This window comes from Poecilia reticulata, chromosome 19 (genome assembly GCF_904066995.2).
Source record: "Poecilia reticulata chromosome 19, P_reticulata-male-v2, whole genome shotgun sequence".
Lineage (NCBI taxonomy): Eukaryota > Metazoa > Chordata > Actinopteri > Cyprinodontiformes > Poeciliidae > Poecilia > Poecilia reticulata.
In genome coordinates this window covers 15351796-15368955 of record NC_088848.1, presented here as the reverse complement: position 1 = coordinate 15368955, position 17160 = coordinate 15351796, and the positions used below count along the sequence as shown (strand labels likewise).

At 41.3% G+C, this 17160-nt stretch overlaps 1 protein-coding gene across 1 annotated transcript in view; it reads right to left on the bottom strand.

Moving 5' to 3' along the window:
- srcap (Snf2-related CREBBP activator protein) overlaps positions 1-16562 on the bottom strand; it is a 40199-nt gene extending 23637 nt beyond the window's left edge. Inside the window, exons 1-8 of the mRNA XM_008437456.3 lie at positions 16191-16562; positions 12644-12720; positions 7609-10280; positions 4182-4445; positions 3289-3474; positions 3029-3169; positions 2051-2234; positions 454-629 (exon numbers count right to left, since the gene is read on the bottom strand). Of these exons, the coding sequence (XP_008435678.2) occupies positions 454-629; positions 2051-2234; positions 3029-3169; positions 3289-3474; positions 4182-4445; positions 7609-10041 (3384 nt within the window). The 5' untranslated portion in view covers positions 10042-10280; positions 12644-12720; positions 16191-16562. The remainder of the gene's footprint in view (positions 1-453; positions 630-2050; positions 2235-3028; positions 3170-3288; positions 3475-4181; positions 4446-7608; positions 10281-12643; positions 12721-16190) is intronic.
- Positions 16563-17160: the final 598 nt, after the last annotated feature.

Sequence of the window (17160 nt, the reverse complement as noted above, 5' to 3'; positions counted from 1 at the left end):
AGACTTGTAACAGAACCTTTTTATCACTTAAGATTTCAATGAGGCTTGGATTGAAAAATAAATAAAAATACCTTTAGCATATCCCAGCAAGCTTAGTGTTTGCAAATATTAATCTTTACATTTTGAATCAAGATATGCAACAAATCTGAACTACAAGAAGAAAAGTAACCCACTTTCAAGTGCATGATTTCTTTAAATTTAAACAAATTCCAGACTAAACCCTCAGAACCGGTGCTCTGACTGTAGGTGACTTGGCAGATGTCATTCTGTGTGAAAGAGGCCCTCATAAACCACCTTAATAAGCTAACTTGAAGCAGAAATTAATTTTTTCCTAAAAAACAAACAAAAAAACAAAAAAAACAAAAAAAAAAACAAATGATAAACATTTAAAACAGACTTATTGTCTGCTCGTTGCTTTGTGAAAGCGTTTCCAGAGTCGTTTGCCTGGGCTACCTGTGGGGGAGGCAGTTTGAGGGTGCTGAGCAGCTGGTCCAGGGGCAGCAGGCTCTCCTCCTTTAGGAGCTCGATCTCCCTCTGATGGCTCGCCGCGTCGTTGCCTTCTTGCTGCTCCTCCACCTCTATGGTCTCTTCATCATCCTCCTCTTCACAAGGAGGCTCAAAGTCTCTGTCTGCAGAAGGAGAAGTTAAAAAAGAGAGCTTATTTTATTGCAAAATCAAGAATACCTGAAGAAATTGCATGAAAATACTAATATTAACTTGTTCTAATTTAGATAAGATAAATATAACAGAATATTTTGTAGGTGCAGTGAGGCCACTTCAGGACCTAAATGCCATTGATAACCTACATATTTGTTGGAAAGCTGGAAAATTACCATTTTATGATCCTACAGAAACCCTGAAGTTAATGGGGTTGCATGCAAATGAGGGCCATAATTTTAAGATTTTTACTTCTTAAAAACAAACAAAAAAAACAAAACATTTATTGTGTTCCTTTTACTTCCTGTGGTGTTCTTGTCTGTCACATAAAATCCTAATAATAAGAGGTTTGTAGCTGCAACATGACATTTTCAAAATGCCCACGATTTTTTTATGTAGACAAGAAATCTTAGCCACTAAAAAACAACTTCATAGGAAAATACAAGTTTTAACAGAAAGAATAGTAGTAAAAATACACAGCTGGACAAGCAAAGTGATAATCTACAGTGATTATAATCTACACTCGCATTCCATAAATTATGTGTTCCAATGAGGCTTATTTATCAGATTAAAAGTCTCTTTAGAGAATCGACACACCTTTAAGCAGGTATGCCCACATTTCTGTATTAAAAATGTTTTTTTTATTGGTCTGATGTGGTATTCTAATTTAAAATGTTATGGTTTCATTAAGTGTGAGCAGAAAACCATCAATAACAGAAATAAAGGCTCTCAAACACCTGTCTGTGTGTAATTAAGTGATTCACATGCTGATAAAGTTCCTGAAATAAATGGAATTTTCTGTAATATCATAATGTATTGAAAGGGTCTGTAAGGTTCAAATGGAGACACACAAATATGTGTAACATTCAGAGAAGTTGTTTTAACGCAAATGAAATGTACTTCCTTGCTTGTTTGACCGTTTGTGGTCTGACCAGCGCAGCAGCCTCAACAACATAAAGAAGTTCACGCCTCAGTAGATCTGAGCAGAACTGCAGCAGATCCAGCACTGATCCATAAAGCGCTTCGTTTTTGCCTTGTGTTTTAAAGACAGAGAATGCTTTTAGGAAGCCATTAACTCGATGCAGTGGAAACGTATGCTCTCCAACCTTCTGTAATCAGATGCCATTGATAACCCGGAGAAGAAGAAGAAGAAGTCGGGCAGGTCTGACGAGCCCGAATCAGGCCTGACGGGGGCCACTCGGCATTAGTCACATTACTACATCACTCAAAGTTGCAGCGACCTTGGCAGTGTGAACAGCTTTTTGTTTCTATGAAACACTTTGTGTCCCTGAATAACCTGCCAATGGCATGTTGCTATGACAACACCCCTGTCTGATCCAATGAGTCGGCTCTAAAAGCGCTCTTTGCCCGTGTTGACAAAGGGACAGCCTACCGTCTTCGTCGACGGGAGGTGGCAGAGATTTCTGCTGCGATACGTCGGTGTCCACCGGCCTCGCCAGCGACTTGCTGAGGAGGTCAGAGTATTTCTCAGTCTGGCCAACGATGAAGTCGAGCTGAAGGTCCAAAGCCTTCTTGCGCTTTTCCTCCAGTCTCGACTGCTGTTTGAACTGTACCACCTTTAAACACAAAAATCAAAACATTACCCCCTTTACAACATGTCTGTTTATTTGATTGCTGACCAAAAACTAATTGTATATACAAACTGTTAAGCACAAAAGTAATGCATACCTCTATCAGATTTACAGTGATTTTCTTTCAAATGAAAAGATAAAAACCGTTTTATCTTTTACAGAACAGCTCAACTAAGAACTCAGTAAGTGGCAAGACAACAGACAGAACAAAACAATTACTGTAAAACTGTCTATATGTGGCTTCTTAAAAAACAAATCACAACATTTTTTTAGTATTAAATATACTCAATAATGACAAAAGATTTTAATAATATAACAACTGTAACTGGATTATAATTAGTCTGGATTAACTGTATTTAGTGGTTCTGATCTGTATTTGGTTTATCTGGAATAATTTATATCGGATCAACCCAGACTGTAGCCTTCCCCGCCCCCCAGAGTTTGATCACTGCTGAACTGAATTGAGCAAAAATGTTGGCAGTAAAATATCTTGAGGAAACTTTTGATTTAAAATTAAAAATATATCAGATATGAGAAGAACAGGGCCAAGAAATGTATAAAGATATATACATTCTCATAGCATATTATAATTTTTTGCCTAAATCATCTTTAGACAGCAAAGGAGTGATGATTTTTGGGCAAAAAATTACTTGGGTGATTATTTCAGGAAGGTGACAATATGCTAAAGTAAATGTTGCCACTGAATCAGTCATGACAGCTATGCTTCTGACTAACTGAGCTGATGTTTAAGTTTGAAATGCAGCAGGGACATTTTTCACCTTCTCAACGTTGCTCCAGAATGCCCGGACCTCCTTGGCGATGGAAGCGGCCACTCTTCTGATTTTGGCGTGCTCGTCTCTCTTGGCTTTCTCCTCCTTTTGCCTCAGCTCCTCATGATGTCGCATCACCATTCGCACCACCTAGCGATACATCAGCAGAACATGTCTAAAATGTTTAATGTGTACGTCAGCGAAGCATCCTTGTGCATTTATCGTACTAAAACGTACCAATTGTAGTTCTGTTTTGGACCGATGCTTACCTTTCTGGCCACACCTCTCTTCCACCGTCTCTCCTGAGCGAAGTCAGCAGAGAGCCACTGCATCTCCTCACAGAGGTAATCCCAGTGAACTTTGGTCCGCTGCGGCTCCGGCAGACGGGAGAGGCGCTTCGTTGACCAGAAACCTTCTTTCTTGAGAGACTGGGTACGATGTTCAATGTCTGCTTCCTACAGCGGACAAACACATTTTAGTCAGTGGTTGAAATTACGCTTTCCTGGAAATTATTCACAGGCAAAAGGATTTAAAATTTAGTTGTCTAGAAAGATTAAATGAATTGAAAGGCCACAATTATGGCCATTCATGTGCATGTTTGGGGCTTTTCAGCTGCAAATTCGACTTGGTTTGATTTCATATTATCTTTCAATAGCGTGAGGTTTCTTTATCCCTCCCTCCCCCTTAAACTCAGAGAGCATTTGGCTTTGATGACAATGATTTTGAAACAAGAGGTCAACATTTTAGTCCCTCTCACCCTCATTTACACAATTTAGAGTGCAGTATTGTTTGTAACAAAAGTTGTAACAACTGCAATAACTGTAAAGATATACTCTGCATGTTTCTTCTTTCATAATGGTTTTCCCAGGCTTTAACCACAGCCAGTTCCATTGTTCTGGGTATTTATTTCCTTTTAGTTTCCCCTTTTTCAGCGATCAACTTCCTGGTTGTTTTGGCACAAAGTTTTTGAGCCAAGAACAAAACTCGACCACATTCCTATCATTAATACCACAGCTATTAAAAAAAAAAAAAAAGGGGAAAACATTCCTTTAATCTGCAAATACTTTGATTAGCTTAAAGATGAAAATTGAATGTTTTGTGCTAAATCATGTTTACTTTTGGTGAGATAAAGCCAAATTGTGTTTCTATACATCTTACTCACATGTTTTGCCAGCTCTGCCATGTCAGCGTGCCGGTCTCCACGGGAGCGATGGGGCGTGGTCTGGTCTGGTGGCGAAGAGGAGGAACTGTAGCCCACAGAGGAAGGAGAAACAAACTTGCCGTGAGGACCCCTGAGAGGCGAGCTCTTCTCCCGTTGAGGTGTCGTCCAATCAGGAGCGGATGAGGGGCAGTGGAAGGAAGTGGAGGCAGACGGTGAGGAGGGAGACGAATTGACCGCGACTCTATCTGACATCCACTGGCGCACCTGAGGGCCGAGACAGACGGTTGAGGAGAGTTTTACTTTAATGTGAAAAAGTGATGAATGCAAAAGCAGAGGTGAACACGCTCCATCAAAGCATAAAATGCTTTTATTTCTGTGATTTATTGAGTATTTGTATAGATCATTTATTTTTTCAGTAATTTGTAAAAAAAAAAAACAAAAAAAAAACACAAAAACATACATTTCATTTTGAGAAATATGGCTTATAGTTAATGAAAACACAAAATCTTTCAACTAAGAGAAGACTGCTGACTTGACAGTTTTCCAGCTACCACTTATACTCTACACCTACAGAATAAGCCAAAGAAGGCCAGTGGTAAAAGAGTTAGCCACTCAGACTGCAGTATCCAAACATATCACCGAGAAGTTAAGTGGATGGAAAAAGTGCAGTGGGGAAAGGTACAAAAGCAGCAGAGAAAAGCAATCACAGGAAATTTTAGAGCGCTTCATGTTTCCCTCGACTGATGAGCTTCATTTTCCTGCAGGACTTGGTACCCTTCCAAACTGCCACATATACCAAAACTTGCTTTGATGACCATGATATTGTTTGACTGGCCAGCAAACTCACCTGACCTGAACTACGAAGAGGAACAGTGAAGTATTGTCAAGATCAGACTCACCAACACAGATGAGCTGAAGACCATCAGTAAAAAAATATCTGACACAACAGCAGTGCCACAGGCTGATCACCTACATGTTACACTGCATTAATACAGTAACTCAAGCAAAAGGAGACCTCGCCAAACATTAGAGTCTGAAAAGTTTGCTGTTTACAAAGTCCCATCATCAAACATGGTAAAAGAAAGCATCCATTAATATTCCTTTATGCAGCACTCTGAAGGCTCCGGACATAAACATCAATAACAACGGTCAAGTCAGTAGTCTTCCTGCAGATCACATGGGCCATTACATAACATTTGGTCTCATCGAAACACAGTCTGTGTGTATTTACCTTATATTCCATGAACAGGTTTACTAAAATGATCTGATCTCATCAAAATAATCTAATTTACTAGAAAACACCATTACAATGTCAATCATAGATATTTTGTGGTCATCCTCATGCAAAAAAAAAAAAAAAAAAAAACTAAAACTGAAGATGCCCATTTGTGTCAACAGTGACCCAAACTGAATGTCCTGAGCATGAGCCTATGTGGGTGTCTTGACAACCACCGCTTACCTTAAGGAACAGAGCCTGTGTCTCAGTCCTGCTCTCTTCATGCAGGAAAACACACATGGCTTGAGCATGCGGCCAACTTAAAAGGAGCTACATAAAACCAACACTATGCTAATGAGTTGCATTGATGGGCTACATGCAGGAGGAAGACAGTGGAAAACATGCCAGTAAATATGATCACAATGTTACACACCAAGGCTTTGTTATTAGATAAAAACAAAACATTTTTATTCCTCCAGGTTCTACAATGGGATAAATATCAGACCTACAAGTAAAACCGGAGAACATTGAGCATCAGTCGAAAACAAACTGAAACCAGCTTCGACTGAAAAGATGCTTTAATGAACGTAACTGATGTGAAATTTTGCATTAAAGGATAATTTACTGATACTTGTCTTAATCCTAATCAAGTGTACAAAAAGAACGACAGACAGTACTATAATTTCCTTAAAATTAAGACAAATTGAAAAAGCATTGTGCAGAAAAACTAAGTGCACCCTGTGATTTAATAGCTAGCTTTAGCCCACTGAGATTTGCAGATATTCTCCCAGCTCATGGGGCCGCACCACAGCTTTTCAATCAATGTGGGGTCTCCACTTTTCTTTTTCAGCTATCATGTTGTAGATCTGTTGCTGTGGTTGGAATCATTGTCCTGCTAACAGTTTGGCAGCATGATGTTATGGCTGCCCAAAGCATCATCCCTCCACCCCTTTGCCAAACAGTGATCCAGTTTCTGTTGCAGTTTTCTTCCTGTTAAAGTGGAGACTTTCCTCTCCACTGTTGCCACACGCATGCTGAGTATGAGGGATTGCTGTAAAGTTGACTCAGTGCAAGTGATTGTCTGCCGTCGCTACATGCTCATACAGGAGTAAATGCTGCAAGTCAATGACTTGAAGCAATCTGCTGGTATTCCAAAGACAGAAAACTTTTTTTTTTAACCTTTTTGAATAATAAGCTGAACTTGATGCACGGTTTAATAACTAGGATTAATTGGAATATGCAGATGATTGGAATGAAGTGACTTTTTTTGTAAAGCGCTTAAAGAACTGCACTGAATAAAAACAGTTAATATTATTTTCAAAGAGATTTACTTTTGACTCTCCAAACAAGATCTACCTGTTCAGTCTTCTCCTAATTGTACTTTCACAAACTTTTCAACATTTAACATACCAGATGTACACAGTAGTCTGTCATGGAGCTCTTGGGGATTCTTTTGTTATTTTTCTGAGCACTGAGCAGTTTGCTGGGAAGTTGTTGACTTGACCTGTACATGTAATATTTAGAAAATTATATTACTGAAAAGTCTATGTCAGTAACTCAATTCATTACGAGACACAAAGCTCAGTTCCGCATGCTTTTAAGACTATTTCTTTTCATTATGACATTTTCTGCTTACGTATTTTGCTTATAGGAATTTAATAGAATATTACATCAGAACAATAAAAAAAACAATATAAAATGTGAGCTTAACTAATAGTATGTTTAATATCTACTAAAAGGTTAGTTTCAAAAGGTATTGTTAGTCTGACAAACGAGCGTCAGAGTACGTATTCTAATTGACCATGACTATAGCTTGTCGACAACACTGTTACAAACACATTGCAATTAGCATTAGCATTAGCAATGTGCCAACAGTCCTGCTTCTTTTAGCAGCTTCTGGCAGAGACTTACTTTAAATGTTATGGATTATCGAATGGGTGCACTTTCTTTCTCCAGACAGCTTTTCTATTTTTGTTCCATTTTTGTTTATTAAATAGCTACAACATGAAACGGAAATTGTGTGGTTTTGTACACCTGATATTAGTTTTTAAGAAGTTCTAAAACCTGATTCGGGACAGATACTGTTTTTAATATGTCCAGTTATGTACAACTTTAAAATTAAAAGAGTGTATTTTACTTTTGTAAATGACTGCACTACCCAGCCATAGTTTGATCACGCACACGTAATGATGTTATTTTTGGTTGAAGTACCTTGTGTGAAGAGCTGGGAGTCGTCATCTCACTCCTGTCGGGGTCTGCTTCATCATCGCTGTCTTCTTCAGCGCTGCTGACCTGGCCCAACTCGCCCTCTTGGATGTCACTTGCTTGTTCGTCCTGATCTTGGTCCATATCCTCGCTCTCATCTTCTGCATCGTCGGGGTAGCTGTTGGAGTCGTTGGGGTTGGTAGATGCCGTCTCGGTTTCATCCCTCTCTTCGGCAGCTGAAAGCATGACAAAGGTTTGAGGTGTGACGGGTTGGGGTGCCGAGACATCCTGCGGAGGGATATCTGCCTCTTTTGCTGACGTTTCGGTAAAAGTTAAGGCCTCTGATTTGCTGGTTGAAGCTGTAGGGCGGACCGATGAAGTCTGCTGAGCTTTGACAGGAGTTGTTGCCGTTGATGTTTTCTTCACAGAGCATGGCGTCTGATCTTTGTGAACGCTAAGAGCTGTAGACACAAACGGAGAATCGGCAGCTAAAACAGGTTGGGGAAGGCACTCCTTAGACACTGTGCCAGACAGAGCAATGTGGGCACCGTCCACATTCTGCTGCTGGGACACCTTTGCCTGAAGGGAGGGTGGGTGCTTCAGGAGAGGAGTCTCTCCTGGATTAAAAAGGAGCAGCTTTGGATTTATAACAGCAGAGGAGTAAGTGGTTTCTGTGGACACTACAACGTTCTGAACAGATGGAGTCAGAGACAGACTCATTCTAGTTCCTTCTTGAGAAGAAACGCAGAACTCAGGCTTGACCGCATTAACGACGGCGAATCCTGGGGTCTGGCTGGTAGTGCTGGAAACGCGCACCGAAACGGCAGAGGACATTTCCGGCCGCCCGCTTGGACCTACTGACGATAAAATCGCTTCCTGTTGCGGCGAAACTGTTTGAACCGCTGCGGAGCCGCTCATCTGTGTTAAACCCAAGTCTGCTGAGCTGGTCTGTGAACAATGCGTCCCAGTTTGCGTAGTGACGTCTGCCTCCTCGATGGCGAACGAGTCAGATGTAACAGCAGCTACTTGAACTAAGCAGACCTCGCTTCCGTGTGCCACTTCTACAGTTTGGTTAGATTTTAGCACTAAATGCTGTCCCACCGGGTTATGAGCATCATCACTAGGCGATGCCAGCGCCTCCTGGGAGATGATGATGGTGTCGGCTTGCGCAACTGCGTGAATAGAGGGCTCGAGGTCCTCATCTGCATTTTCCAGTAGCGCGTTGAACAGGTTCACCTCGTAGCCTGGCGAGTGAGGTATCTGCCCGCCGCCTCCAACGCAGATGGTTTCCTCTGCGACCTCCTCCACCAGACTGCAGAACTCGTACACCTCCACCGGCTGGGAGTGGAGCTCCACCCCAGCCTGGACGTCATCTTCGTACAGCTTCGGTTCCCCCGCTGAAAGCTGGTTGACGATGGCGGCCTGGCAGACGGTGCCATCTTCCCGCTGCAGGAGGTAATTCTGATTCAGGTGCATGTTGGACCAGTCGCCACTGTCCCTGACCACCACAATTTCTTGAGCCTCGCCGGAGCGCAGAATCTCGGCGATCAGTGACGTCTCAGTTGAAGAGACTTGATCTGAGGTATGAGGCGTTCCCGCCTGCAGTGAGACCACTAGACTTGTGTCAGGCAGCGATGGCCCTGCAGGGAGAGTCGAGGAACTCTCCTTCCAAGAGGAGAACTCTGGCAGCATGTTGGCGGTGGAGTCGGTCGGTTCGTCCCCCATGTTCTGTGGAGCCGCTTCCGGGGCGCCACAGAAGGACACTGAGGTTTCTCTTCCAGGGGCGGCCTGTCCAGCCTTTGACAAAAGATGAGGTTGTGTTTCCGAGTGGAGAAATGTCTCGACTGATTCCAGAGAGTTTGTTTTTCTCGTCTCCACTGCATCGTGTGAAATCTCTCCGACTGCTTTAGGTTTTGTTTCCGATAGGTCAGTTTGTTCAGTTTGGAGTTGAGATTTTGAGTCCTGTCCACTTCCCACTGACTCTGCAACCCCTGACAGAGTTTTGTGGCTGTGCTGAACTGTGTGAACCGGCAGCTCCTGGACTTTAAATCCAACACTTGACTGGGAACCAGCAGAGGAAGCGACTGTGAAACAGATTTGCGATTGGGGTTGCAGGAGAATATTTTCTCTGGTAATTTCCACATTTGTTCCAGTCTCTGGTTTGAACTCTGTAACAACCACAGCCCCATGACCTTGTTGACGTGGCTGGATCTGGTATTCCTGACTATTTGTGAGGCTTTTCTCTTTAATAGTTTGTGACCCGTATTGATGCTCTTCCACTGTGCTGTCAATCTGTGATGTGAGAGGAGGATGAGTGGGAGTGGGAAGTCTTTGTGTCCCAGACGCAGTCTCCTCAGAAAGGACCTCCTGTGAAATGATGGCCTTAACGTTGCTGCTTGGGAGAGTCCCAGGCAAAGTGTTCGTGGGGGTGCTCTCCATGCCGGGGTACGTGGTATTGCTGCAGTCCGACAACAGCACTGCAGACGGATTTGTGAACGGAGGGACCGGGCGGTGGGCAGCTGCGACCGGCTGCGGGGCATGCCGAGGCGACTCCCCAGCCACATTCTGTGCAGCCTGGGGGTTGGCAGCCAGCACATCCACAGCCGGGGAGGCGAGCTGCCGCTCCGCCTCCTCTCCAGATCTTCCTTCCTCTGAGCTGCTCCGACCACACACTGCCCCTATGGAGAGTAGAGACATTGAGACGTGAGAAAAACTTATCTGAATGATGGAGATCAGTGATTCCCCCCCACCCAACTCTGGTGCCTAAGGCCCCTCTATCATGCATGGTCTTGGGTGTGTGCTTGCTCAAGGAGACCAGACTGATGATTGCATCACATCCTCAAATGCCATAAGAGTTTTGCAGTAGGCTGGTAGTGAAACGCTCATATGCAATCCCTTGTAAAAGTATTCATACGCCCTTCTCATATCTACAACCACAAGAATAAGTTTAGCTTATTGGGATAAACTTATTCTGTCTGACAACACAGAGAGTAGAATTGTGAAGTGAAAGGAAAAGGATGGCTACAAAATGTTACTCTCTTCATAGTTATATTTTATTAATAACTATGAAGAGAGCAATGTGGAACTGAAAAACAAAGTGTGGTGTGAAATTGTATTCAGCTCCTGTAGTCCACATTTTGAAGAACCATGTTTTCCTGTAGTTACAGTGGCAAATCTTTGAAGATCATTCTCTAGTAGTAATTTCATTTAAGAGCACATATCTCTATGCAAAATAGTGCAAGCTCAGCCAGACTGGATGGAGTGCATGTTTGAACTCTAGATTTAGGGATATCAGTTTTAGCCAATGCAAGTCATTTTTTTAAGATATATCAATCCAATATGCAAAAATGTGCCAATTCTCATTTCCATCTTATTGCTTTTTGTGTTTGATCATGCAACAGTTATAGTGATGCAGCACAGGATTTGGAGGCGTTAACTAAAGCAGAGGGGCGATGTGTGTGGTGTGGAGATTTTTATAGTGTTGAAAGGAAAGGGAAATTATAAGATACATTGGTAAATATCAGTTATCAGATGACACAGGAATAACAATATTGGATATTAGCCCAAATTTTCACATCAGCGCATTCTTGATCAGATTCTGATTTCACAGAGCCATCATATCCATTTCTCGCTTTATGTTTAGGGTTGTTATTTCCTGGACAGTGTTTTGCAGTGTCTCTCAGGTTTTCTTCCAGGATACTCCTGCATTTAGCTCCATCCGAATTCCCATCAACTCTGAGGAGCTCGACTGATTCTGCCTCTACAACATTTCACTGCGAGATTTGTTCTTCAAGACTGATGCCGTGTTAATTTTGGTTTCATCTCACCACACCACACTTTTCAACATGTCTGCAGCCATACAAGGCTTGTGGCAGACAGCAAACCAAACTTCTAAGGACTTTTTTTCTAAATATGACTCAATTTCTTTTCGCCACTTGCCCGCAGAAGCCCGGGTTTTGTACAGTGGACAACTAATAGTTGCTCTCCACTTGAGTTGTGAATCTCTGCAGCTCCTCCAGAGTTAGACTAAGCCTCCGGTATGCTTTTCTGATTAATACACCCATTGAATGGCTGCTTAGCTCGTGTGGGTGGCTATGTTCGTTTGCCAAGCTCTTTACATTTTCAAATGATGACTAACCTATTGTTGCACAATATTAGAATAAAATTAAACTGTGTCGTGATATTTTTAATGAATATTTTATGTTCATTTTGAAATAAACCCAAGTTTTTGCCTTATCCTTTAGCAAGATGACACAATCAATCTGAAAGAATTTTAGGGTCTTGGCCAATGAAATCAACATCAGACGGGGAATCGAGTGTTCATCCAACAGACTGTTACTGGGATGCAGTGCGTGAATACTTGAAATATAAAGATCTACCAAATACTGAATTCAAGTTACCACGACATCACAGTTTCACACATGCTGATGTTGTGATTATGATGCCAATTTTATACATTAAGAAGCTCAAGACTGAACAGTATCCTTTAGCCACTGGCTATGCTAATTAATCACCTAGCCCTCTTTTAAACTTCCCCACAACTTTCTCTGACTCGTCTGCCGCGTTCCTTATCTCCATGATGATGTTTGTTCCCTAATGTTCTCTAACAGACTAAATTACTCACAAGAAGACCATATTTTGTACTTAACTTACTTCAAAAGGCATTACACCATTTATACATACACTGTTTTTTGAATATTTACCATCTGTCCGAGTCATTTTAGCCATTTACAAGCCTGAATGTGTTTAAGTAACTAGAAGTCCAACTGTGTGATAACCCTGCAATTTCTACCTGCAGTCCTGACCCCGTTTCTTTCCAAGGCAGGTGGCTTAAGTCTGTGTTGAGCAACACAAACTTGCATCCTGTTATTCAGCAGGTATCATCATTATGCAGTTTGAACACAAACAAAACATTCCATCATAAACCTGTAGCCACCCTCAGACAACATTAGATTCTGTGGACGTTTTGAGACGTTTCTGTGAGAAGTGAGATTAAAAGCAGTTTGATCGGATCGGGTGTGTTTACAAAGCGACGTCTTACCTGTCTGTGGTGTGAGACACAGGTCTTCTGTGCTTTCTACTTCCAGGATGCTGAAATTAGGCTCCCTTCCACATGTTCTGAGGAAGTGGGGGGAAAAAAAAAAGATTAAATGATCAGCTGCGTTTCACAATTAAAGACTCTTGTGAAACAATATTTTGCTCTCGCCACTTTTGCTCTGTGACATGTTTCTAATTAAACGGGAATGGAGGGGAGGGGGAATGATACATTTTTCATACTGGTGCGTATTGGAATTACAACTTCAGGGGCTGTTCTTGACACATTTCCAACTGGGAAAATTTTGACTTCACAGTAGAGGGACTGCACACTATTGTCCTCCTTTCTGAGAGCGTCAATGACTGCCTGCTGAAAAAATGTTAAGTCAGCAGTCTTTCCCACGATTTGTGGCAATCTTTTTTTTTTTTTTTTATTGTCCTCACCTAATTTGGTAATTTTCTGAGAATCTGACTTCTATATTTCTTTAGCTGCAAGCCATAGTTGTTTTAATTAGTATAAATTAACATTTAAAATAAATCACTGTCATGGATCTATAAATGAGCATCACTGACGTGCCACACTGACGCAGTAACTCATGCAAAAGGAGTCCAACCAAGTATTCAGTGCACAGAAATGATCACACATTTCAAACGTCAGACATTTGTTTGAAATATACAGGTTTTTTTTAGCATATGTAATACTTTACATATTACACTGAATTATGGCTGTAAACAATTATAATCAAAAATAGAAGAAATAAAGCCTTGAAATATTCCTCTCCATCTGTAATGAATCTATACAAAATACAAGTTTCACTTTCTGACATGAACGTAAAAAAATATAATTCAGGTAATGATTGAAATGGTACGTAAGATGTACATGAGCACTGTATTACTGAACATGGGTCATAGTGACAATGTTAAACAGTAATGGCATAAATAAATTAATATTGAGAATGCTAAAAAGGAATGCCTCTAAGCTTTGAAAACAGTCTTCCTCCGTTAGTTGCTACACCTGGAGAGACCTTTCATGGGAAAACTCTCTGCAACATTCTTTATAAAAACTGACAGGACTCAGCTGAGCAGCTTGAGGTAATATGGCTGATTGTCCTCATACTTTTAGGTCCATCCACCCAAGCACTTGGGGAATGTTGCTGCAGTCAGTTCACAAACTCTGGGTTTCTGTTGGAGTAACTTTTGCATCTCTATATCTCAAAAAAACAACAACAAAAACATACCAAAAACTGTTGGTATGTTAAAGCATTAAGCATTCCTTTCATGAGAAGTAAAGAGCAGAGTCCAACTCAAAAAAAAAAAAAAAAAAAAGACAGTCCCCTCTGCACCAAACTTTGCACTTGACACAATGCAACTATCTGTATCCTAGCAACTGCCAAACCCAGACTTGTCCACTGAATTGCCAGACAGAGAGGTACGATTTATCACTCCAGAGTCCATTGCTGGCATCCTTTACGCCACAACTGCATCTGACAGTGTGCCTTGCTTTTGGTGATGTAGGGCTTCAGTGTACGTGCTCAGACATTGAAACATATGCAATAAAGCTCTATGTCCACTCTTCTTGAACTAATATGAAGACCACACAAAGTTTGAAGGTCTGTAGCTACAGACCTGGAGAACACTGGAAACCTCTGCACACCGTGTCACATTTTGTGATTTTATGTGGTTTATCATTTTGTGGAAGAGTTGATGTCATTCCCAATCACTTCTATTTCCATATACTACTAAAAGACTAAAAGCTGTCTAAAGAATATCTTACCGGAATTTAAATTTCCTGACTGGACTTATTGCTCAGCTGTCATTCTATCACTATACTGTGACTGACTTCCTAAGTGTTATTGTTATTTTACAAACGTTTATACAAACTTTTAGGATGCTCAGGAGCTGGATTTTATACACCTGTAGCCATTAAAGTGTGTGAAACACAGGTTCATTATAATGGATTGGTGACCTCAACATCTTTGATCATATAGTGTAATTTAAAAAAAATAAAGGACTGTAGCTTTACTCACAGAATAAACATGCATGCTACTTTTTCTTTTACCAAATATATACATAAAACTGACAGCTTAAAGATCTGTATAACTTCATTTAGTATTAAATTTTTTTTTTTATCTCAATTCATTTGATCTTTATGTTAACACAGATGGGAAAAATGGGATTTGGAGGAAAAAGAAAACGTATTTCATAACTATTCCTGTGATTATTAGTGCATCACATCTGGCCATCCTTTACAAAACTTTCTGGGGGCACCAGAGGGCCTATGCAGCTTTATTAGAGAGTGAAATGATAAAACAAAACAAGTATGAGTATGTGTAAGGAGGGTGAGTAAGATGTCAAGTCAGTAGGGAAGCAACAGCACTGCTAAGCTGAACAACTCCTTGCTCCTGCTCAGTGTATGGGGCCGTGTTTCACTGGGTAATGTTGCAGCAGCAATAAAAACCGGAGCAGCAGCTCCAAGTTGAACGTGCTGCAGTCGCCCATAGGAAGCTACTGGGAATCCTGCAGCACGCGCTCTCTCCAACGGGCAAAAAAAAAAAAAAAAAAAGCCGGTGGTCCAGCGCGCGCAGCTGGGCCTCTAGTCATTCAATCTTTGATTTGGGTAACGTTTCCTCGCTGTGGCTAGTTCTAGTCGCCACATGTACTCGGATCCACCCTGATAAAAATCTAACGCGTTTAACCAGCGGGTATGTCTGCAAGTACCGGTTCCGCCGATCATGTGATTCATGAATCGGACTTTTGCTTCCCGTCCGAGAGTGATCGGAGCAGCTTTCACCATAAAAAAAAAAAATAGTGAACGCCTAACGTTACCGGTTAGCTAGCTAACGCTAGCCTCTACAATAAACACAGTGGGTTGTGTTGCGCGAAAAAGGGAAAGCAAGCTGCTAACTAGCAAAGCTTGAAGAGTTAGTAGGGTGCGATCATTTAATGCGCAGGCGCCCCTTTCCTCTCGCTGTTTGTTATGCAATGCTCCGGTTCTGACACAGACCGTTGAAACCAACACATCTGATAAATTACAACACAAAAAACACCAAAAAAGTCACATTAAAACCCGCTTGTGCACGTAAAACAGAAGGGGGAGGGAGTGGGGTGATCGCAAGTGACGTCACTGCGTGGGGTCAAACCTCTATAGAAAATTATTATTTACTTACTTAATTTTAGATATTGAGAAATATTTCTTTAAACCGAAAAAGAGAAGGGTACAAAACGCCATTATAAAGTTTCATATAAATTTTGCAATGAACATGTGGGGGGATTCAAGGGGGTTAACAACACCTCCCCTCCAAATCATGACTTAAATAGAAATTCCTTTTGTTACACAGCGTTACACTTGCCTTCATTCGTGTTACCACTTTGTATGCAAGCATTCTGTCGTGCAATGCAAAGAAATTGTGAGTTCATTTCCTTTAAAACACGCCACTAGGTCAAACGTACCCTGGTAACGTCCTGCCGTTAGTTTCAGCACCCCCTAATGTCCCCCCATTACTTCCTCCTTGCCCCCCTCCCTCTCAAGGCCGCCATCTTAAGTTCCCACCTACCTGAAATTTCCGACTGATTTTCTTTTACTAAATTCTCGCTGAAGGAGTCGTCATCCGCGCAAAATCGTACTCAATCCGTGATGCCGGCAGTCCAAACTGGCTCTCGGTACCCAACGAGGTACACCTAGGACTGTGGGAAGAAGTTAAAATCCGGAGCGGGAGAGACTGGGTTTCGGCGCAGAATGTAGCGGTCGCGGGGAGGAGACTTTACGCAGCGAAATGGTGGCGGAGCGCTGCTGCTGACAAAGTACACAACACTCTGTAATCTCGCGAGATAGAGTCAAGCGCGCCACTTGAAATTTGGAAACACCAATCTTTACAACTGTGCGAATTATTTTGCCTTTGTAGCAGGATAGGTATATCACACCTGAAACAATTTTACCCATATGCCTGATGAAGTAATGCAATTCTATTAATTTTAACACGTTTTTTAGACAAGTTTCAACAAGAATTCAGATTAAAATTTAGAAATTTACAGTGCGTCATATTTCACTCAGACATCTAAAGTTTTGCAAAAAGAAGTCAATTTAGGCAGGTGTTTAAAATGCGGTACTTTTGCTGCTCGTTTTAGTTTCCGAACAGAGAAGTGCATGGCTGTATTCAACACAAAGGAGGTCCGAGTTAAGTGCGTGAGTTTAGGGTGCTTCAACAATAGTGGCCCCACCCCCAAGGTTGAGGGCTTTTTTTTTGTCAGACTGTAAGAAAATAAACTTAAATAAGTTGATTTAACATTCAATTCTAGAAATTACGTTTTACATGAAAGTATTAGTGGAAACATGTGGGTAACATGCTCTATATGTAAAAATCAATTATTTCAAATAATATAAAGTTTAACACTTAGAAATTTAAAAAGTCAAAACCACACAGATTAACTACACATAGAGTGATATATTTCACACTATTAGTTCTGTTATTCTAAGTGATTATGGCTTACAGATAATAAAAACCTACATTTCTACTTTTTAGACAA